General features: G+C 42.7%; 1 protein-coding gene across 1 annotated transcript in view; it reads right to left on the bottom strand.

Annotated features, from left to right (window-relative positions):
• LOC144108331 (uncharacterized) overlaps window positions 1–23,512 on the bottom strand; it is a 50,165-nt gene that overhangs the window by 18,889 nt on the left and 7,764 nt on the right. Inside the window, exons 3-5 of the mRNA XM_077641590.1 lie at window positions 22,177–22,251; window positions 15,134–19,455; window positions 1,945–2,399 (exon numbers count right to left, since the gene is read on the bottom strand). Coding sequence (XP_077497716.1) covers window positions 1,945–2,399; window positions 15,134–15,698 — 1,020 coding nt within the window. The 5' untranslated portion in view covers window positions 15,699–19,455; window positions 22,177–22,251. The remainder of the gene's footprint in view (window positions 1–1,944; window positions 2,400–15,133; window positions 19,456–22,176; window positions 22,252–23,512) is intronic.

The raw sequence follows: 23,512 nt of genomic DNA, 5'->3' as shown, positions 1-23,512 counted from the left end.
GTATGTCTCTAAATAAATCTTCCTGCTTGCTGGAATTCAAAAACTGCTTCGTACATCAAGCTTTTGCATAGAGGCAAGCTTGGTGTTCAGGCTTGGTTACACAAACACTCCTCAAATTGCTCGCACTGTACTTTTGCAGTGTTTCCAGTCTAATGCACTTGTGCATAACACACTGGCTGGTTTAGTGGATAGTCTTATGGTATAGTAGTCTTTTCGTTGGTAGATTGCGATACTGCTCTGCTGTTCAACATCATTGCATACATCTTGTAGCGTCAGCGATGCAGTCATTATGACAGCAAAAACTTACACCTTTCAGCAGTCGCAGATGGAGGTGCAGGACCGTGTTTAATGCGGTTTTTGCCGGCCACCAGTCAGCCTCCCATAGGCATCAATGTAAAGTCATACCGCTTAATATGCGGTAGTGCGAAGCGAAATACCAGTTATAGTGCACTTCTGAAATCCGCGCTGTGACTGCACGGACCAGCGAGTACGATTTCCTGTGTGGTACCGGTGGCTTTCGAGGCATGCTGCTACTTGCTCCGTGAAAAAAAAAAAGAAAGCACGCGGCGATCAATAGTTGATCCAACAGAAATGCGAGAGCATGAATCGTTTCTGTGATCGCTGACACTCCGCTGCTTAGGTTGCGCTCCTTCGATTTCGCTTTGCAGTTCACACACAGACTCTGTTTTCACTGTTTGAAGGCACTACTTTAAGCATGTTGCCTCCGTAATCACCTAACTGATTACGCTGCCACTTCATGAAGGAAGGGCAGTCATCACGCTGTCAACACCACGCGTTTGTCTACCCCCCCATCCCACTCTGTGATGAACTTGCCTGTCGCACTCCTCTGCGGTTGCACTGCGTGCAGTATGCTGAAACTAATCAAAGCATGTGGCGGACGTGTGCTGCCTTTTATTTAGTGATAAATAAACTGTTTTTTAAAAGGAAGCTACCCACCTGGTGTTTATTTTGCTATCAAAAAACAAATATTTTTGTTATAGTGCAGTACCGCTTATAGTGCAGATCCGCGTGGCCCCCGCGGCATACGTTATAAGTCTACACCATAGTAGAATCAGCACTGCAAGTTTGGCTTGCTGAATGGTGTGAATGTGTAACTGCACAAGAACTTTTTCAACTAGCAGTGTCTAAATTCTATTAGGGTAGCTGCACCTGACAACATTGCCATAGTTCACTGCCTCCCATTTACCTCTCAGCATCTTTTTTTGCAGTTTTCTTTGCGCCATGCCCACTTCATGTGAATTTTAGCCCTATGCGGCACGGTGTTTACATTTGAGCACGCAACTTCAAACTTTTTTCGAAGCATTTAGAGCTGTTTTTTCAAAGTCAGTGATGTTGCCTACATTTGAAATCCCTGCTGGACAGAATGGTAGGGCCACTTTGTGCCTACAAGAAATGATTGCTTTCTTTAAAAAAAACAAGAAATAAAAATGCGTGTCACAAAGTTCCACGGTGCACCTAGGAAGTGCTGCCTCGTGCTGTAACTTCGAATGCTTTACTAAGGGACAGTGTAGCTGAATCTTCATTGTGGAAACAGCTTCAGGTGGTATAGAAAATAATTAACTGGACATAAATTTTTTTTTATTAACAGGGCTGCCATTCCATGAGCATGGAAGTGTGCATGTATTCCTAAAGTTTTCGAGCCATTCATGCTATTTTTGTGAACTATGGGGTTCCAAATATAAACACAAAAATTCTGATTTTTCTCTATAGTAGAACATAAAGCGTGTTTGAAAAGGTTAATGCACGTTTCTGCTACAATCTTTGTTGTGACCAGGAGGCCAGAAAGGTCAGGAACAACCACACACTGCTCTGCCATGTGCACCCTTGTTCCCCCATCTCCTTACTCTCCTTCTAAGTCTTTGCGCAGCAACTCCTTCACAATAAGAACAGTAAGCAATGACCTCAGGGTGCGGCATGGAATGCCTGCATGTGCGCCCTAAGCTCTTCGGGCAGGTTGAACAAGCTCGGGCAGAGCGAACAGCGCTGCACAGTAGGCACCGCAGGCTGCTGCTGCTGGACCATTGCAGAAGGCAGCGCCGCTCCGTGGTGTGCATGGATATGCGCCGTGAAGGCCCCGCGCTGTGTGAAACTGTGCGGGCACAGCGGACACCGGTAGGGGCGCTCGCCCGTGTGCACCCGGAGATGGCTCTTGAGGTTGCACTTGTGCGCGAAGGTGCGCGAGCACAGGCGGCACTGGAAGGGGCGTTCGCCTGTGTGCGTGCGCTGGTGCACGATCAGGCTGCATTTGTACACTGTCGAGAAGGAGCACCGGCTGCACCGAAACAGGCGCCGCTGCATACCAGCAAGCGGTGAACGTGGCACTGCTCCAGGAACACCCACAGATGCACCCAGGGGCATATCGGCAGCAGCTGAAGGGCCTGCGCATAGGCGGGACACATAGAAAGGCTCCAGCCACATTCGGGACAAGCGCTGCACGGGGTGTACGGGAGGAGTTTAACTGAGTGCCTGCCCTGCGGTGTAGTAGTGTCCCTCTGGCAAACGTGCACTACACAACCCTGTCTTCTGATGTCACCTGCCAGTTGACCTGTGCACTCGAGTGACTTGAGTGGAACCAGTGTTAGCGTGCACTGTTTTGTCTCAAGGTTTGCCGACGCACTGCGACAGTCCAGCTGCCCACTACCGCAGTGCGCTGAGAGAGGCAAATCAGGCTCCTGCCAGAGGTGGTATATCACCCGCGGTGCACGTGTGAAGTGCATACTTGTACATGCACGTGACACATGCAGTTCACCATCACACACAGCTAATGACTGCTGCAACAGCCATGACTGCGAAGCACTCCAAGCCTACCATGCTATCTCCCAGACACCTCAAGAGCGAGTCCCTTCTATGCTGATAGAAAATACGAGCAGCACCAATGGTGCTAAAACATACCCTTCCCTCTTACCACGGTGCAACAATGTGGCAGGTGACATGACTAGTGCAGAGAAACTTTCATGGAAAGTGTGTTGCATCTGTATTATGCGCACCTTCACAAAGCACTCAAACCGTGTTGTCACATCCAGAATTCAGTTAATAAGTACTCAATGGAAGAGCTGCAAGTAAAGGCTTAAGCATATGTGAATTCGCCAAGTTGCAGAAAATTAAAAAGCATTTTAGAGAAGCAGTGGTCTGTTCAGAAGAGTTAAACCTATCCTTGTGTTTTTACTTCAAGGAACAGCAGTCTGTGAAAGCAAGCTAGCATAACCTTGTTTCTTGTACAGACCTCTTGTGCCCCTTTATAAACCACTGATGTCTCAGAGGAGCACAGACCCGTGATAAGCAACGGTTAGAAATCAGCAATGTTTATAGAACTGGACCAGTCAGCATGGTAGTCATTTTTCCACTAGCGCAACCTAACCCTAGTTTCAAAATGGAAGCCAAAGAGCACTACCACTCTGCACGAGGTCACAGGCTGAATACTAATGAGATAGAATACAAAACGTTACAGAATTTTGATGCATGGCGATGAACATCAGCTGCAACCCCACTGAACCTAAAGCTCTGCATTATAGTTAAAAGAGCTACTACTGGGGCTAGTTGGAAAGACATCCTTGAAGGTATTGGTGAGCGCTAGCAAAATACGGAAAGGGATGAACACACAGGACGAAGCACTTCTAACAAGCGCCTCTTCTGTGCATGATATGATGTTGATATGTGCATATAGTCATGTTTCGTCAGAAAATAATTGTTAGAAGCGCTTCGTCCTGTGCGTTCGTCCCTTTCCGTATTTGGCTAGCGCTTACCAATACCTTCAAGGCTGCATCATAGCGTCTAAAACCTGTATTTCTTTTTCACATGATATTTGCTGATCATTAGACCATTCAGAGTGTAATGTCCAAGGCAGCATACCACGTTGTGGCAGGTATATTCAGCCTACTACCAGGTACAAAAATGAGAGTGGAATATCTAAATGAGACGCGGTGGCAGAATTCTGCAGAGTTGCTTCACTACGATGCTGGCCTGATATGTGTGTTCAGAAAAAGAAAATATGCCAATGCAGTAGCTCATCATTAGAGCATGGTAGCGCTGACTATGATGGGTTGACTTTTATGACACTAAGGCCAAGTAGCACAGTTTACTGGGTGATGTGACGAACAGCCACACTGACACTGTTGCAAGTTACATGTGCACAAAAGTAAACCTTAGTTAAAAAAAAAGAGACTACATACTAATAAAGCACAGAATGCAAGATGTTTCAACACAACGCTTCCTGCCAGCTATGGTGGTAATATTGCCCATTTCTGAAAAGCATACACTAAAGAACTCTATCAGGAGAGTTATCCTACCAATTTTGACAACATTTTTCTTCGAATTGATGGCCTTGAGAGTAGGTACTATTGCAGAAATAAAAACCAGTGAAAATATAAAAATAGACAGTAAAGCATCAAGTTGGAACCACTAAGTAGCATGCAGTGGTGATCCCAGAATAATTGTGAGATTAGTTGAATTTGAACTTGGTCCCAGTGCTAAATAGCATTAATTTACCTCGTACTCTGATTACAGAAATGCCAGGAAGACTCTTCGTCATCATTCCTCAAAAACCAGTCGTGTCCAATTTTCCCACTGAACACAGGCTTCTTGCTCAAGTCAATGGCCAACTTCTCTCACAATGAATTCACTGCACTATGTGTGGACTACAACATGAATGTGCACAAGTACACCTTGCACTCAGTGCAACAACAGTTAAATGACCAATTTGGTCAAAATTTTTGAGGTTTCTGTTAATTTTTTCATAACCCTAGGGTCTTCATCTGTATCATTACGAAAAACTGTAGCGAAATATGCAGAACAAACTTAGAAAATTAAGTTAATTTTATGAGTGCTTGTCAAAAATTGTGGTTGAACTGCACTTGTGACGGTCCTCGCGTACCGCGAATTCTGCGGGTTTCTGACAACAAAGCTCCACCATGTTAGTACCACCATGAAGAAGGGAGATCAGGAGATAGGTGTTTCCATTGGTTGCAATGTCACATTTCTCTGACCAACAGAAAAGCACATGAGGGAATAAATAAGACAAATGAGGAAATAAACTTTGAGGTCGATTTTCTCAGCTTTCACTTTTTCTGTGATTGCTATCATGCATCCCTTCAGCATTTCGTAACGAATGAAAGTAGAAAAACTCAGTGTGTTTGGGTACGAATCCTGAGACATTGAGGAGTGTGATAAAGCTCTCGGATTTTTTTTTTGTGCACATGCAATAGTCTTTGAAAGTTCTTTTGTAACGTTTTTATGTAAATATGCACTCTGGAGTTTTATCTTTTATTTCCATGAGAACAAGGCTTTGTGAACATGATGACATAAAAATTTCTTCTCTTTCTCCTTAATTATTAATGCCCCAGGAATGATTTTATGAGGATGTTAACTGCAGTTATTCAGCAACAGTACTGCTATAGCTTAAAATAAAATGCATTGTAAAATCAGCATAACAAATTACATAATACCTGCACCAAATTTGGTTACATTTCATGCATAAATATTGAAAATAGTTTTAATTGCCGTGTCTCCCCTTAATGACATCAGTGAGTTTTTTAGGTGCAGAAAAGCCATCTTAGTTTAAAATTTAAGCAAAGCCCCACTCAAGAAATTTTGTTTACGTGAGCATGACGCAAGATTTTAACAGGTTTAAAATGTGTACGGCCTCCTTTGACCAGTAAGTGCACAAGAGACTTCTCACCTCTGACTAGACTGAGTAAATTAGCCAGTTCCAAAGAATTAACGAAATGAAAAGGTATGAGGTCACATTGTGTGGGAAGGTTCCACATTTCCCACTTAGTGGAATCAGACAGTCACAGAAACGTAAGCAGTATCAAAATGCTATATTACATCACTAGGCATGGTATAAATAGAGCAATGTTACAGTATGTTGCTTGGCGAACTTCTACAAACTCTAAGCTCCAAAAATATGCATTACAATGCTTATCAACGTATAAATACTTATACTAGTTCACCATAACCACTAACATAGTTGTCACCTATTACTGTGTGCTTAAATATAAGAAACAACAAAATGCACAAAGAATGAGTACACAAAAGTTCACTTAGGCACTACAACATGGCTTCTTTATGCTGCTGTCCCAAGCAATGTTAAGTGATACTACAGACATGTTATTTGACTGCAGTGCTAAGAATATATAAAGAGGACCGTTAGCCTACTCAAGGTCCTAGCCAGGGTCACAACAGACAAGCATCTATGAGTTAAATAAGGATGATGATTGCTTTGTAATCCTGGCAACAGTAAGTAAAACCAAATGTTGCATTTGATGCACACTAAAAAAATTGAGAGGTTGAGTTCCTCTCATGGAATTCACCAAGAGGCCAATAAATATTTTGTGCATACAGCTATCCAGAAAATAGTTCTCCTAAAACAGCCAGCGAACAACAACGTGAAGGAGAATTGATGATGAAGTCACCACAGAACAAAATCCTTCGCATGCACATGAAACACCAGACACATACATAATCGACTGCACTTATCATGACACTTGCCAAGATACAAAACATGAGTAAACAGCTAGCCCAAAACATATAACTGGGATGCCAGAAACATAGCTTTTCGTTAACACAACAAAGTGCATAAACCGTCATGTGTCCACACAGAAATGTTTAGAGTTGGGCCAGCCAGAATGAATGGAATGAAATATAGTAAAATTAGTTTAAGAAAGCTTAAAATGCTGCCCTGCTAAAAACTGCAGGTTATTGCATTTCTACTAATGAGAATAGCAGCAGAATATGGTGCACAAACAAAACAGTACACACTTTGCTACTTTAACAGGCTTCTAATCACTGACATCAGCAATGTTTGCACGCTGCTACAGTGCAAACCAATCTGCCTTGCATCAGCTTCAGTCGAAATTCGCAGCTCTGGTACATTGCGAGACCACAAGTTCAAACAACCACAAAACAGTAGTTCCACGTCCAATGATGCCTTATCTGGTACAGGCTGACAGCATACGTGCAGAAAAACACAACACTGTCACAAGATAAATCAATGAGTAAGAACACAGCATTAATAAATGCAAAAGGATTCATCGTGCAAAGACACAGCTGTATAGGTACCACTGCATCGGACTGCTCAAAGCAGCTCAACAACTCTCTTAGCTCAACAGTAACATGAGGTCAACTAACACAGCAACAAAAGGTAGAGGTGAATGAAACTGATTTCATGCATTCACAAGCAATAGAGCAACATATGTAAAACACTACCATTTTCAAAAAAAATTGACAAATAGGAGAATAAAATTATATTTGTAATCTCCTGCCGGCATGTAAGTGTGTAGGCTGCAAATGGCAACTACCAAAAATGCAATGCAATCGGCATCAGTACCAGCAATCAGAAATATTGGTAATTAACAACGACAATTACAGCCATAAATAACAACAAAAATATCGTGACCCTTGTGAGGAATGCAAGCAAAAACCATTACGCCCACATCTGATAGGTTTAAGTAGACACACACACACAAAACAGATGCAACAAAAGTGCAGTATATGGATATGGTACTGGCTCATGCATAGTTGAGGAAACAAAAGTGCACTAAAATATGTGAGAAGTCTCAAAAATGAAGTGCTACACCTTACATTTAAAATGCATCATTACTAAATTGAAAATGAAGTGAGTCATGTGTGCCCGTGAATGCACTGGTAAGGAAAAAAATGCAACAACTGACCTTGTATACATTCCTGCACAATTTTTGATGCTCAAAAAAAGTGACTCATCCAGCTGTAGCAAAAATGAAAGAAACTTGGCAATGTATGCTGAAAACTAGCCTTGACAAAAGAAAAAGGCTGAAGGGTTGAAGCACCCTTTCAGAAGCCACAAGTCCAAATTGTGCAATCAAAAACACACTTTTCTCTGAGTGAGTCATTCATATGTGAGGTGCAAGTTACTAATGAATCCTTGCCATAAATAAAAAATGTTAGAAAAAGCTCTGCACAGTACCTGCACATATCCCTCAAGCTTTCAAAGGAAATTCTGCACTAAAGAATACAAAAAACATATATGTTGTAAAACACTAACACTATACTTTTGCTTGAATAAAGTGTTGAAATGAGGCCTGCTAATGTGAAAGGGACATATAACACAGCGAAAGAAAAATGCACCTTGCATCGTTAAGCTAAACTGAGGATACTGATACTTGTAGCAGATCTTTCGTAGAGAAGTAGCCAATTAGAAGCCCAGTCATTTGTAATTTCATTTTACGCACTGTGTCAAAACCTGAGTCAAATACCATCCTTTTGCAGGCATATGGGTAAGCTCACACAGATGTTGGCTACGATTGTCTTACCATTTCTTTTTGTTCCTTTTTTTAAGGTGGGAAGGGCTTGAAAAAAGTATGTCTGGCAAAATATGCCACACTAAGTGAAATGCCATGAAACACATATGCAAACAGTGACGTCTCTCGAGTGTATTAAGCACTGCAACCTGGCTCTATACATACATTCCGAGGGCCTAGACACATCTATTCTCAACTCTAGACCAAACACGATGCCTCTTAATGGCCATAACATGCATATGTGATAATGTCATACTACATTGTACGTAATGACAGTTCTACATCTATACACAGTCTTGCAAGTAGAGGCATCCACGACATACGACAAACTCGAGATTCATTTCGGAAAAAACTTTGAATTGCATATCACTCTGTCATGTTCTGTTCGCATGTTGTGCACCTTAGCTCTCATGCGTAAACCATATAGTACTTGCATTTCCTGACTACCTCAAGCAAAGTTAACCGCAATAAGACACTCTCCCAGTTTTTTTTTTTTTTTTGTGGTTCAATTTGATGACCTTCTCAGCAGACCTTTTCACCTTGCCTCATTATAAGCTAAAAAAAGAAATGAACAATGTGACAAGCAATATAAAGTGTTCCAATGAGCTCTAGCACAATAAAAAGAAGAAACACTTTAGTGTACAGCTAGAATACAGGTAGAAATCCCATGATAAAGCTCAGAATTAAAGGTTAAGGATGGTGAAAGGCAATATTCAGCCATCTATGGTATCATTTTTGGCTACTGTCAGATATACCTTAACTCTGGAGTGAAGCTCCACATTCATTACTGCTCCACTGTTCTGCCGCGACAAGAAAACAGCTCATAGTTGAAGCATTGCTCGTTACCTCAACAAAATCATAAGACAAAATCATGAGTGCAAGAATTTTGATGCCTTTGATTTGTTTAATGGAGTGAAAATTAAACTGTCGATTAGGCTTATTACTCTGACTGGTTAACAATTGCAGCACCCTGGGGCCCTCTGCTACTGTTGCCAACTGCCGCTTTCATTAGTTGTGTCGTACTAAAGTTACTGGTAAAACAAAGTGAGGTTACACAGCACAGTGAAACCAAGACACAGAACTAAGATGTCCCGCATGGTTTTGGTGGCACCTACAGATGTTTGCGGCACTCACAACTGTAAATTAACAGAAAAAAAGGGCCACTCTTTGTTTTTAAACAACCAAGAGGACGCTCAGGATAGAGTACTAACTGACGCACAGAGTGCCATTTGAGGAGCATAACATTTCCGTTCGAGTACAACTGCTTTTTGGAGCGAATGGCACAGAGATTCTCGGCACGTTAAAGAAGACGAGATTACCTCAATAATCAGGAGCCTTCCACTATAGCGTGCCTCATTACGAACACCACCAGTTTAGTATGTAAAAATCCTTTAACTTTACCAAACCCACTGCAGCTTCTTCCTGGCTTAGCCATTTTAAACATAATCACAAAGCTTTGATGCACAGAGAATAAAATTCCAGTTTAGAAGCTTCCCCCGCTCAGGATAAAGTCATGAGTTATTCAAGACAAATATTAGTTTGAGGTTGAGCAGTGGATCTGCGGTGTGGCATGTTAGTATGTGGACTTGCAAGAGACAACATAGTGGAGGACTCCAGATTAATTTTGACCAATTGAGGTTCTTTAATGTGCACTGAGATAGCACAGTGAATTGTTGTCTTTTGCATATGGCCTCCATCAAAATGCAGCACTTTCAGCAAAGGTTTGATCCCGTGACCATGGGCTCGGCAGCTGAAACCCGGAGCCACCTCAGTGGCCTTGAGTGAGACCACCAGTCTCTATGGTGTGCGGCAAAACTGGTGGTGCACCTCATGTTTTGAATGCGGCAGTTACTGCAGCAAGCAGCAGTATCAGCAGTTTCTCCACTCAACAGTTTGCGCCAATAACATACACAAGCCCTTCTATTTTTCTTCTCCCATGCTCGCTCTGCACGTTTAGCTGAGATGGCACTAGTGTTATTTATTGCCCAATTCCATGGTCAGTGTCACCAGCGTCTTGCCATACTGTGTGAACTGCGCTGGGAAATGAACTCATGTTTATATGCTGACCTTTAGTAAGAGAAAAAAAGTCCTAAAAGAAGGAAACAAGCAGAGATGATGCGAGATGCAAGCACGACAGCCTTGTAACAGGGAACTGAGCCATTTTTCCTTCAAACCAGCAGAAAGCATACACCATCAGAGCATACAATTCATAAGTGCATATTAAATGGAGCAAAAACTTTGAACAATTTGCATCGTGATGCAGGTGCTGGATGTCACCACTCACGAATGTTCCACTGCTAATGCTAACTTAATGACAAAACAGACCCCCACACTACTCAAGGGAGATAGGCCAGTGGCCGACGATTCGTAAGCTGCTGATCTTGAGTCGGCAGCCAGTGTGCTTGGCCAACTGAATGTGGGCCAGGATCCGGCTATGGCAGGCCAACTGCCAATGCACAGGCAAGGAAACAAGGCCCACCCAGCACCGGGTCACTGTCAGCTACCAGCCAAGTCGGCAAACTTTTCAGACATATAATTGTGTGCAACAGCTGGGCACAGCCGCTGACCATTACACCAATATTGTCTTGATCGTACGTGCTACAGCTAGCAGAACTTCTCCATCTGAATGTAAATATGACTTCCATAACACAGGCATGCGAAATAGGCATGCAGCTCACAAGGATGGAAGACTGGACTAATGCAGTTTTTTTACTACAAGATATTGGCAACATGGTCTGCTCATCTGTACTATTTGTATTTTTCATCACACGTTCATAACTCAATATATAAGCTCATGAAAGTTCTCTGCTCCGTGGGTGTATTCACAGCATGTGAGTGCTCCCCTGCATGTACTGGTTTGTAGCAATTCTGTGGCTTGATTTGTGCGCCGCTTACACTTGTTAGGCATGGCTGCAGAGGTAGGACGTAGTATCATTCATACCTAACGTGTAAAAATGTAGGCACCAGGTAGAGCAACTTCAGCTGAACTAGCTGTAATGCTAGCTTCCATTTCTTTATTCACATCTAGGTTACAGAAGATGCAAATTATTTTCACGAGTATTGATCACAGCTAGGTGTGCCTGCAAGTTTGGCTCGACTTCAGCAAGCAGCCCGTCGGCTGAACTCAGGCCAGGGATGGCATGCACCAATAATGAACCCGTGCACCGTTTAAATGTGTACGAATGCAAAGGGCAGCAGTTCCATGGGGCACAAAGGTGCATAAGGGTGTGCGGGTGCTTTCGGACGCATAAAAAGCTTTGTAGTTGTTCTTAAGCCTACTTTTAGTGTGATCTGAGGTATTACAATTTTCAAGTTAATGAATATTTGTGCATTTCATGCATATAGCTATGACTGCGATTTGCGCTGCCATAAGTTGAGAAATAACTGAATTATTTGAGCTCAACTGCTGAGCACCTATAGCTCCAAATGGAGCCTCACTCAAACGGCGTATATAAATGCACAGAAAGCATGCAGGCCATAGGCAAGCGTAGAACGCACGACATGGTGTCTTCTTTGTTAAACTTTATCCCCTCAGTAGCTTTGTAAGACATTCCAGTAACATTTCATCTAGTTCCTGACAATTTCGGGACAAGTACTAGCAACTTGCTATTGTGCCTGGAGTTTGCTAAGGTTGGCCTGCTTGGAGGAGCTTTTCTTTTTTGAATACATTCGAAAACAAGGCACCATCAATGTTATGCAGGCATCAGAAACACAACTCCGCAGCAAACAGGCGTACACATGCTATAAAAGATGCGTTTTGATGGAGGCGAAATGCAAAAGGCACCCATATGCTGTGTGATGTCAGTGCACATTACAGATCCCCAGGTGGTCGGAAATAATTCCGGAGCCTCCACTAAGGCACCTCTTTCTCTCTTTCTTCTTTCACTCCTGCCTTCCTCCTTTCCCTTCCGGCAGGGTACGAGTGTCCACCAAGATGTGAAACAATTGCTTGGTGGAACAATTACTGCGCCATTTCTTTTCCTCAAGAACCAATTTTCAATTTTTATAATAATTAGAGTTGAAGATGCCATAGTTCTAATGCAAACTGAAATAGGTGGTCAGCAGCTTTTCAAAGGGGCTGTTCAGCTTCCCTCTAAGCATTCACACACTAGAAAATGACCAGCAGCCTTTAAAGCAGTCAGTAGTTGTTCAACTATGAAGCAATCAAGTCCTGCTTCACGTGATGCGTGGAAACACATCACATCGTTAAGGGTGGCAATTTTTTTTTTTACAGTGTGTGCAGAGAATTTTTTACAAATGTCCAATCATGGGCTGATAGTCAGCAAGTAATACTAGCTCTTCATAATTGCTTAAAAATATTCTCTGAAGTCATTTAGGCACCAATGCCCTGTGCACACTAATGGCGAATTCGAATGGTTGATCTGGAGCAGTTTTCCTTGCTTAAAGGCTGAGAATGCGTGCTCCAACTGTCTCTGCAGCAAAGCATTCTCTCTTGAGCCGCTGAGCAGAGGTGGATTTAGCCAGAACTCTGAGGGTGCAGTACCATTACTTCTAGAACAGTCGGGCTGCATCTGCTTCTTTTTAGCGTGGTTTGAGGAATTGCTGGACAGCTCTGGGCGTTTGTCTACATTATGGTGTTAGGCAGTGTCACGCGCTGTCAAAGTGAGTAGTTGTATTTCTCGCTCTGATTAACTCCGCTTCCTGAACCCCCTCTAGAACAGCCGAAAATCGCCTGCTACATAGATGCCGCAGTGCACAAATGTTCAGATGAAGAAATGCGCATACATACACGGGGTATGCAGTAATTCCTAGCGTTTATCCCCGACTGTCATTGGCTAGGGCATGGCGAAATTCTGAGCATCTCACGAGCTAACTGCGGGATGTGACTGACTGTGTCATCATCGCTGTTTATCACGAAAGGCTGTTGAAAACAGAAACAGGCAGGAGAATGTCAGGCCCAATTTCCGGAACTGGTATCACCTGACAGCTTCTGTTGTGCTCCCTGCTGCAGCAAGTTTGTGTTTCACAGGTTTTCAGGGTTGGGTCACTCTGAGGCAGACTTGGCTGCTCTGTCAGGGATCCAGCACCCTGCTCGAAATTGACCACTAAAATTCGTCATCAATTGTGCACAATCAACCGTGAGTCAGAAGTGAAATGCCACAAAATGAACATTCTCGGAGCATTTACCCTAACATTTTTATGTTTCCCTCACCATTCCTAGAGCCAAGGAAGATGTGCATAATACAAAATAACTTTGTCCAGACAAACTGCCAGTGTAAAGCAAAAGGCCAATCAAAGCGGTTTCTGTTTGCCTGACTACACTTAAAGGACATAACTAACAATTTTTCTGCACTCACGTCTACTGTCGATACATCCAGCCTTCCCAACTCCTTGTTTCTGCAGAAAAAAGGACCGAAAATCCGTTTTTATCGGTAAAGTACCATGTAATGCTGGGAGCAAAACCAGTGTGTACCATTCAAGCTTCAGTTAGCCTTCATTGCTCCACCACTTCCTGGCAGTGCATGCCGCCCAGACTGGCGAGGACGTGACTGTTGTTTATCAAGAGGCATGCATGTCAGTTTGCTTGTTTCGACCCGTAGTGCTCCTGCTTTGCGAAAACGATCCACAGATCATCCCAAAAACATCAAGCCATGCAACGGCTCATAGCATTATAAATCACTTTTTCTCCGGACAGTACAAAAAGATCTTACTACAGTTGGATACAACTCAAGAATGAAGCAGCTTGTCCCCATCAAAGGACCCCCTTCCAGTAAATGGCATCTGCCGATACTCATGCCCCTACAGTAGTGTGACAGATCAAAGGGTACAGTTCCCTCCCTGCGTTGTCACACTATAGCTGGGTCATGAGAATTGGCCGAAACCACTGGCTGGAATGGGGGGCCTTTGACAGGGAAAAGCCGCTTCGTTCTTGAGTTGTATCCAACTATAAGACCGAAATCGCGAGGATGACCTCTAACACTTCACAAGATCACCAGTGTACTTTGCGCAGTTCAGGTGATACACGTGTCACACGTAAGAATAACTGCACAAAAATAAACCAACTACTGTAATGAAATAGAGTGAGGATATGAGAGAACAACAGTTGTGACCGAGTGAAAGGAATTAATAGCTGACGATGAAACAATTCACGCCTTTAGTACGAAACTAGCATGCAGCCTTATTATGAGAATAATGCGAAGTATGCATGTTAAACATGAGGAAAGCTAAACAGCTAGGCCACAAAAATACCCTAGGAGTGTATTTGCAGTCTATCAGCATAGAAATCATTCACTCATCCATTACGTTGCTGAAAGGCTCACAAAAACACAACCAGTACAGATGCACTGCTCACTGTCTACTGCTTGGTCAGGGTAAAGAAAGTGAGCATTGCTGCAATGAACCGAACATAAAAAGGGCTGTTTCCTTTACTCAGTTCCTGACAACATACAGTGCCATGTTCAGCAATGCATCTTAGTGGCACAGTTGCATGATGCCACTCAGTTTAAATATAGGCACGAATGTTATGATGGTGTAAATAATGACACACCATGCACTAGCTTTTCCAGAAAGCCAGCTATTCCAGTAAACTAGCTTTTCCAAAAAGACTGTACCAGTGATGCACACACCGCAGGGTGTTATGGATTAGCAAGTTTAGCAATCTACCACGGCACCTATGTATAGACATCCTGCTCCACGAAGGAGAGGACTGCACAACATGCTATGCTAAATTGGCCTGATGACATTCATTATTGCTCACATGAGCAAACGGGTGCAGTCTGTGGAGGCGAGCCAAATAAACACCCTACAGTGATTACAACAAAAGGACTGACAAAGGTGAAAGAACATGCCACAGCTCACAAGTTGCGTTCAGGCACTTCACGTGGTTGTCGGAGACGATGCGGCAGCGGCAGATGTAGGTAGTGCTGCTGGTATGGAGGTGACCACCGTCGAAACGGCCGAGGCAGCCACCGCGTCTGCCGCCCACGGGGTGCATGTGCGCAGGTGGCGCCAGAGCTCATGACGCGTCAGGAAGCCTCCCGAGCAGTAGCCACACTTGAAGGCCAGTTGGAGCGCATGCTCATGCTGCAGGTGCTCAGTGAGCAGCTCACGTCGGCTGAAGCCCAGGTGGCAGAACTGGCAGCGGTACGGGCAGGCGCCCACGTGCAGCCGCTGGTGCGCTTTCATGTTGCACTTTTGCGCAAACGTCTTGAGACAAAACTCGCACTCAAAGGGCCGCTCGCCCGTGTGTGTGCGGTGATGGCGCTGAAGTGTCTGCTTGTAGATGGTTGAGTAAGAGCAGAAGCTGCAGTGGAAGCGGCGCACATTGGCCGCGGCCGCTGCGCTGGCGCTGGCAGAGAAGCGGCCACCTCGATGCAGACCTGGAACCAAGAATAGCAGAGGACAAGGTTTGGTGCTCGCGGTGCGAGTGATAAACACGGTCATTTGGCATAGCTAAAGCACCACAACTGGCAAGACAGGACGCTTACAATGAATTTCCACCAGTGCCTACCGATCTTGCCACTGGACTTTGGAATTACAACTGTGTTTTTTACCTTAGTGAATGCACTGTAGTCCACAGTATACAAGCTTGCTCAAATGTGCCAGTGGTAATGTTTGGAGGCCCCTCTATACTGATGCAGAATTGCAGGCAGGACTGCCAAACTACAATCATGAAGTTATGGGGAGTTGTTTTCTCTGTACATTAAATTTTACTTGTTACTGAGCTATGCCAGTCAGAGGAGAGCTCATATATACACGTATCTGCACTGAATTAGCCTGCCTAAACCCCCTTGTTGTGCTAGCTGCCAAAATCTGCTACCCCATATAAACCATGCAGGTCTGTCGAATCAATGATGGGGTGAAAGGAACAAAGCAGAAAGACTGGATTAGTTTTGTTTTCTTCTAACCATCAGATATGGGTCATTTTGTTTGTCAATCTGCAGAAATATGTCCAATGCTTTAAGCTGTTTGAAGCTGTTGGCCACACAGTTATTTTGCTTAACACTTGCTGATATTAAACTGAAGTATATAGAAAACTAAGGAACTTTACAATGTTACAAGTGCTGCGTCTACTCCATCTATGTAAAGACAGACGCATTGGCTAAAAATGCATGATGTGCTATCTTATATTCCAAAGGAATGTGACTTCATTACTAGTGGAAACTAAATGGTACATTCAATACACACACACCCAAAACAATTTTGACACACTTGATTAAAGAAAGCTACAACTGCACTGATGGTAAACAGAAGTGACGAAAAAGGCCATGGCATAAAAGGAAAAGAACTCCAGACACAAAAGATTTGATGGAAATTAGAGCATCATAATCACACCTAAAGAAAGAGTGAAGAACTAAATAGAAAATAACACCAAATAACAAACTGAAAAGTCGCAGTCAACACAAGAAAGAAGAGCATCAGACATTTCCAGACAATGTGTTCATATAAAAACTTTCCTCCAAGCAATTGGTGCACAACAAGACGAGCTCTGCATAACATATACAGATATTGAAGTCTGCAAACAAGTAACTGGAAAACCGGCGCCTAGCACAAGCAAGCTGTACACAGATGCTGTGCAACGAACTGTGGCATAGGTGGCAGATTAATTACAAGTGAACCATAGTTTTGCACTTCAAGTAAAGCAGCAACACAAATGAGACATTGCTGAGGTAATGAGCAAGTGCCATCTGTTTTTCAGAATTCCTACCATTATGCAAAGGCTGTTCAAGCTAGTTTACGTCCAATGATTAGAACTATAAAAAAAAATGCCGGGTTGTAACTAGTCACACCTCAACATAAAACACACACAAAAGAAAGCATAAAGCATATGTCACTGGACTTGTCCCATGGCAAAGAAACCAATGAGCTTAGTGAGGAGACCGCTTTGTAGCAGAAAAAGACATTACTAGTTAGATGATTTCGCAAGCAAAATGCGTGCCTCAACTGTGACTTTTCGGCATGGATCACAGAGGCCATGCTACACTGCTGTTCACTTCAAAATGACGGCAACCCGTCCCGTTCGGCAGGAACATCATTTGTTTGAATTGATCGGAGGAAAGGTTTTTAATTTTTAAATAAAATTTTCTTGCCAATAAATGCGCATCTTGCTGCTGGGCTGGACAAGCATCAACTTAGCCAAAAAGGTCCTAAGAATCAATTTTTACTGAGAGCAAAATTTAGGTAAAGTTGTCTTCAGTGTTCCTTTAAAGAGAAGTACTTTTGCTTTGTTGAATGGAACGAAACTGAGCCTTCTGGTGCACACTGTACGAAGCATAAGCTTGAAAATCATGGAACACATTACAGCAGCGTGTCGAATGACACACAAATATAGTCCGGTGTTCTGCGTGGTTTTCAAGCTGACGCCATACCTCTGGTACATTGTTGTGCACCAGCAAGTCCGTGCAGTGACTCCATTCCATTTGGTCTCAGTATGACTTGACTGAGCTGACAACCCAAAGGGTCTGAAAAAGCCTCTAGGGGCAAAAGCTTATCCACTAAAGCACCGTGGGTGTTCATATTCCAACCCTCGAAAGCACGACTTTAGGCCACCAAGTGCTCAAAAGCACAGTATGCGGAAGGAGAAGGATGAAGGCACTATTCGGTTATGCAGCCCAATTTAAAAATGTCGTCCACAAAAGCCTTAAAGGAAACTTCAGACACTTAAATGATGTGAATGCATAGCAAAACATTACAAGCAGGCGTGAACGCTTCACAATGCGACAATCCCGACCTTGCCTAGCATTAGTCACTGTAATTAAGTACTTCAATCTGCTACAAAACTTGCTTCTGTTGCATATCCGCTGCTTTGTATTCAGTATTTGGTTGGAGTGCTGAAGCTCTTCCAGGGCTCAGCAGCCTGTCAAGATAACGGAAGCTTTTCTTTTTCAATCCTCCAACTTTGTCTAGGGTTCGACTTATGTGATGGGTCAGGCATAATACTGAACAAGTTGAAGGTCACTGACCATGTCAAGGTTACAATTCGATGTTTCCGAATCCGTGTGGGTTCCCTGTTGACTGAGCACATGGCATGTACGTGTCACATATCCCTTCAAGAAAGCTTCGAAAAAAAGTTGTTAAATGTGAAGGATTGGTTGCCCGACGACATATATCTAGGAGTGATACACAGAATTCCATGCACTGACTGCAACGACGTTTACATCACTGAAACCGGCAAGTTTCCAAAACGCCTGAAAAAGCACAAACTTGACGTGGCGAATGGCAATCAAGCATCGAATGCTGTTGCTGAACACCCTGAAAGACATTATCATAACATCAAGTGGTACAATGCCACAATCATAGCTATAGAGAAAAATGGGTCATCAAGGCTACTACTAGAACCATTGATCATTCAGGCAACTACTAACATTATGAATAGGACAAATGAAAATCTGCCGGCGTTGTACTTGCACTTATTACATAACGTACTACATACTTAAAGGACAGCCGAACCATGGCTACCTCAGTGAACAAGGAACCTGTATAGGCTCCAAAACGTCGAATTGTAACTTGACATGGTCCCTTCAATTTGTTCAACCCTCCAACTGCTTGAGAGAACTAAACAACTCTTTTTTGGTTGTTCCGGTCTTCACAATACAAATTGCGAAATCCATACTGTTTTCAGTGTGTTGCACATGTGTTTCTGAGTAACAGACTTTATTTACCAATTTATATACATCAGTACATTACCTTTGTCTAATACGAATAAAGATGGAATATTGAGGATATTTTAGCAAGATAAAGCTTGGAATCCACTTGTTTCATCTGATTTCAGTCATAGATGCTTTTGAGCTAAACAGGGAAAGATTACTAAAATGCATTCTGCAAACTGAAGCTGATAATCGGCAGTAAAGCTGACTACGTCTACCCACTTCTTCACAGGCGCACACGTCACACGATAGTAGCGCACCTGGTTTCATAACAGAGGAATGTTAACATCAAAAGCAAGACATGATGGCACATTCCACTGCCCTCAATAGGTAGCACAAGCCAAATCACAAGCACCCAAGTACTGAAGACAATGTTCGTCGACAGTTCAAGATAGCACAGACTGCACAGTGCCTGTTCTGTTCCCACACCAACGCCCTTCAAGCAGTGGCTTGACGACGTAGTCAGCTCAGCTTGCTCCGCACTTTTCTAGAGGTGCTGCAGCCTTGAAATGTTGAAGCGTCAGGTGTGAATGGATTGCCACTGCTATTATGGCCTGGGGAACGACAAAACAACACGTCATTTGAGCAGCATTCACAAGCTTACAATGTGAGGAATTAGCACTAATTTAAACATTGATTATAATAGTCCCCCTTTTTGGATGACTGTATCTCAGAAACAGAAATGATTGAATCCTAAAATGTTTCAAAACTATGCCCTCTCACTAGACTGAGGGCTGTATACAATATGGTAAGTAGAGTGTAAAGAGCTGAGAGATTATTGAGTGTCACGTTGCAAGTGTCACGTTTAATCTATGAAGCAGCGCCCAGCCAGCAGTCAATCACACTAGAGACACAATACTGTCGAAACAGGAGAAAAGCATAGCAAATAGAAGTTTCCAACTAAGCTTGATTGCTATACACAAGCTCATTCTCTGTGCAATTTGCACAGACTATGCAGTCTTTTTCAGCATCACGAAGTTCAATGTGTTGATGTTCGTATACCTACACACAAATGAAGCCAAGCCATACCAGCTGAAATCACTAAAGTCCCGTTTTGCTTTGGGGTACATATCACTTGGACCCACAAAATTTTCCTTCACTGTTGTTGGTGCTGTTCTTGACAGCATTGACTGGGTAGTTTAAACAGTAAAAAAAAAAACACAAGTATACCCACTGGATGTGTATTGGTCGACGCCGTAGGACGTCTCACGGTCAGTTGTTGCCTATCGCACAAACCACTACAATCACAGTTTTTGAGTTAAGTCCAGACAACAACACAGTATCAAGGAAGGTGCTCAGTGAAGCAAGCTGGAGGAATTCCCATCACTGCAGGAGTTGTCTGACAACAAGCTAGTAGATATTAAAAAAGAGGATTACCCCACTTTTTTTCCAGAAAAGTTGACATAAGTATGAGGGGAGGGTTCTTTATGCGGGGAAAAAAGGAAGTTTTGGCAGATTTTTTTTCTTGAGAGCCGTAATTTCATACCGTGCGTCCGCTGTCCACCTGTCTGTCCGTCTATCCATCATCAACAAAAATACGCAGTCAGCCACGTTCGAGTTTTTGGTGTTTAGCATTGTTCGCTTCAGAAGGTGTTTGCTGTATCAAGGCGTGATCCGATGATTTTTTGATAGTCGATGGCACCGGCCAATCCAGCGAGATAAGGCGAACATACTAAACACTGGCCCTGAAGATCGGATTGCATGTTTTACTCAAGGTTAAAAGAACTCGTAGGATGGTCACGAATGTGTAAAGCGAACTGTTAGCTGCGATGTGACAGCGATTAGGCATCTTGACTACCAATCTCTAGCACGCCTGCTTGGGGGTCCAACGGTCCTACTTCCTCCATAGCATTTCAGTGTAGGGGATGTTTTATAGCGTTCTGATTTAAGCCCTCTCTGGCTTTCTAAGCATACACAGGCCACGCAGCAGCGCACCAAGCAAGCCACCGCCACCGGCGCTCCTGTCAAAGGCGCACAGCGTCTTGGTGCTCTGCCAAGTTCGCTGAGTGTGCCACCCCGCATGTACGAGCTCTCACCAAAAGATGAGCACACCGAGATGATATCAGTGTAAAACATCTTGGCATGCTGCCAAGTTAAAGCCAAAGTCTGAGCTGCAAATGTTGCGAAACTAAGAAATGTGTGAAAAAAAGCTAATGTTTAAAGAAAAAAGTAAATCTGACAAGTGGGGGGTAGGTTCATTATGTGAGTTGGTTCAATACACGAATAAATACAGCAGAGTTTACATTTATGTGCCCATCAACACCAAATTCACATGATAAGGGTGTCACTTCAAATAAAATAGAAGTTTGAATTAACAGAGTTCTAATTTTGTAATGCTACCTGCATGAATAATTTAACAGCATCAGCTGGAATGTACAAAAAAATGATAAAAGATAGGCTAGAAAGAAAGGAGCACAGCACTGTCTTCCCCACTGTCTGCATCAAGAAGAATAAATAGAGAAAAGAGAACAAAAGAAAAGCTGCTTAAATAAGTTAAAAGTAAAGGACAACAGATTAAACTGAAGAAACTGAAATGCCTGTGCAGAAAGGACAAAGCAAGTTGATGTAAAAAAAAAGTATGCCTACGTAACTGCAGGGTACCTCTGAAAAAAAATTGGACTTTAGAAAACGTCACATCTGGTATCTATAAGGTCTTTTTATTATACCCCAAAAAACTGTCCCTGCAAACAGCACGAAAGTGACTTCAAAAATGTTTTTGTGACCATAGATAGCAAAGAACTGGCTGAAATCTCTTGAAAATGCCAGTTCCCTCAAAAATGTTTCTTGACCTGACTGCCCTGCTTGCACAAAGCATAGCACGACAATGGCTTCATGAATTTTCATGCGGTTTGTTGCATTGTGTTCCTTTAAGAATCCTTTACGTAGCAATGTTCCTATATTTTTTTAATTACTTTCTCATTTTTTTCACTTCAATTAGAAATGATGATAAATAAGTGCATTATGGAAATGTGGATTTAACATTCTGTGCTGAAAAAAAAAAAAATCGGGATGTTAAAAATGTTTGAAGAATATCACTGCACCAATGACTGCTTCGGGTAAAAGTGACTGCACTACAGGCTCCTATCATGTTTTGTTGTTACTCCAGGCTTTCTGCAAGTTTGGTATAGTAACAAAGCGTGTAAAAATTTATAATCTCAAAACTAGTTAAGACATTTCAGTGAAATTTTGTGTTTAAGCGTTCACTGGACTTCGGAATAAACACGTGATATTTCTACACCAAAAAATAAAAAATTTCACCTCTGATCCCTGCGTACCTCCTTAAAGGGAATTTGGAGCTCCTACACAGGAGACTGAACTGCCCTTGAGTTTTCAACAGTAGGCAAGTTTACCTGGAATCGATGGCCCAGGTTGAATGAGTGAACATAGAAATGGCAGTTCACAGTTCCACCATACAGGACCAGATGTCCACATCATGTGTCTCACATTCTCAAATCACACGCAAAATTCGTTTCCTTGGTTATATATACATACATCTAAAATATAAACGTCTTAGTAAACAGATCCACCCAAATGTGTAAACACGTCATGTGAAATGAAGAAAAAACCACCTAAGCACTGAAGAAAAATACTGATTTGTGCTGGCCAAGTATGGTGTACAGATATGGCATAGGCAAAGTACAAAAAAAAATGTGAATTGCAATTAAGCAAAATAATATATAAAACGAACACAAGCATGTTTCTAAGCACAAAATGTACAGATGGACAGTATGTCCTGTGGTCCTACGATCGAAAGGTTGAAGAGGGAGTTTGCTGACTGAGTGTACCATTTAACCACACTATGCCACTGTTCAGTACAACAGTAGTTAGGGCTGCACTACTATTCAGTTGACTAGCAGTTTAAGCTGCCCGTGTAACTAGAAGTTACACCCTTAGTCCAGACGACATACACGAGCGCTTAGGATGATGGTGTTCAAGAAGGCACCAGAGTGTGACCCAGACAAAATAAATCATTTACACCGCAGCCCCCCCCCCCCCCCCCTCTTCCAAAATCAAACACTAAATGTTTTGTGGCCACTTATATCAGAGCGTTGCTATTGCAAGCAATGAAGTCTATGTGGATTTAGAATAGTGTCTCTTCATATCCTGAATTTTTGTGAACATTGATAAAAACTTGAACGATGACACAAGAGTGCTTTTTCTTATCTGAATGCTTGTTATAAAGAGTGACTGCCAAATGCGAGGGTATTTTGCATCCTTCTATAGTACAGAGAGCGAATCAGATAAGAATGTACAGCACTACCAAGATATAAACAAGCGTGCCACAAGGAACATTCTCATGCAATAAAAAACGTACTAAAGTGAGAAGCAGGGCCAGTTGGTACGCATTCACATTAAAGAATGCGAACATAACAACGGTGAAGGACGTCATCCTATCACGTTGACTTCAATCCTTCATTGTCATCTTGTTTACACTCCTTAACATGAAGCATATGAATGCTTCTGTGCATCTTGCACCCATCAGTCTCCACAATATGCACAGTACCACACACACTACTGCACAATTCCAAATACTTGACTTTTCCTATGACTATTATTTGCACAAGGGAAAGGACATTTACGTTGAAAATGATTGCAGAAGCTAAAAAAGAA

Source organism: Amblyomma americanum, chromosome 10 (genome assembly GCF_052857255.1).
Source record: "Amblyomma americanum isolate KBUSLIRL-KWMA chromosome 10, ASM5285725v1, whole genome shotgun sequence".
NCBI classification, from domain to species: Eukaryota; Metazoa; Arthropoda; class Arachnida; order Ixodida; family Ixodidae; genus Amblyomma; species Amblyomma americanum.
The sequence above is the reverse complement of the archived record's forward strand: the minus strand, read 5'-3'. Positions and strand labels throughout refer to the sequence as shown.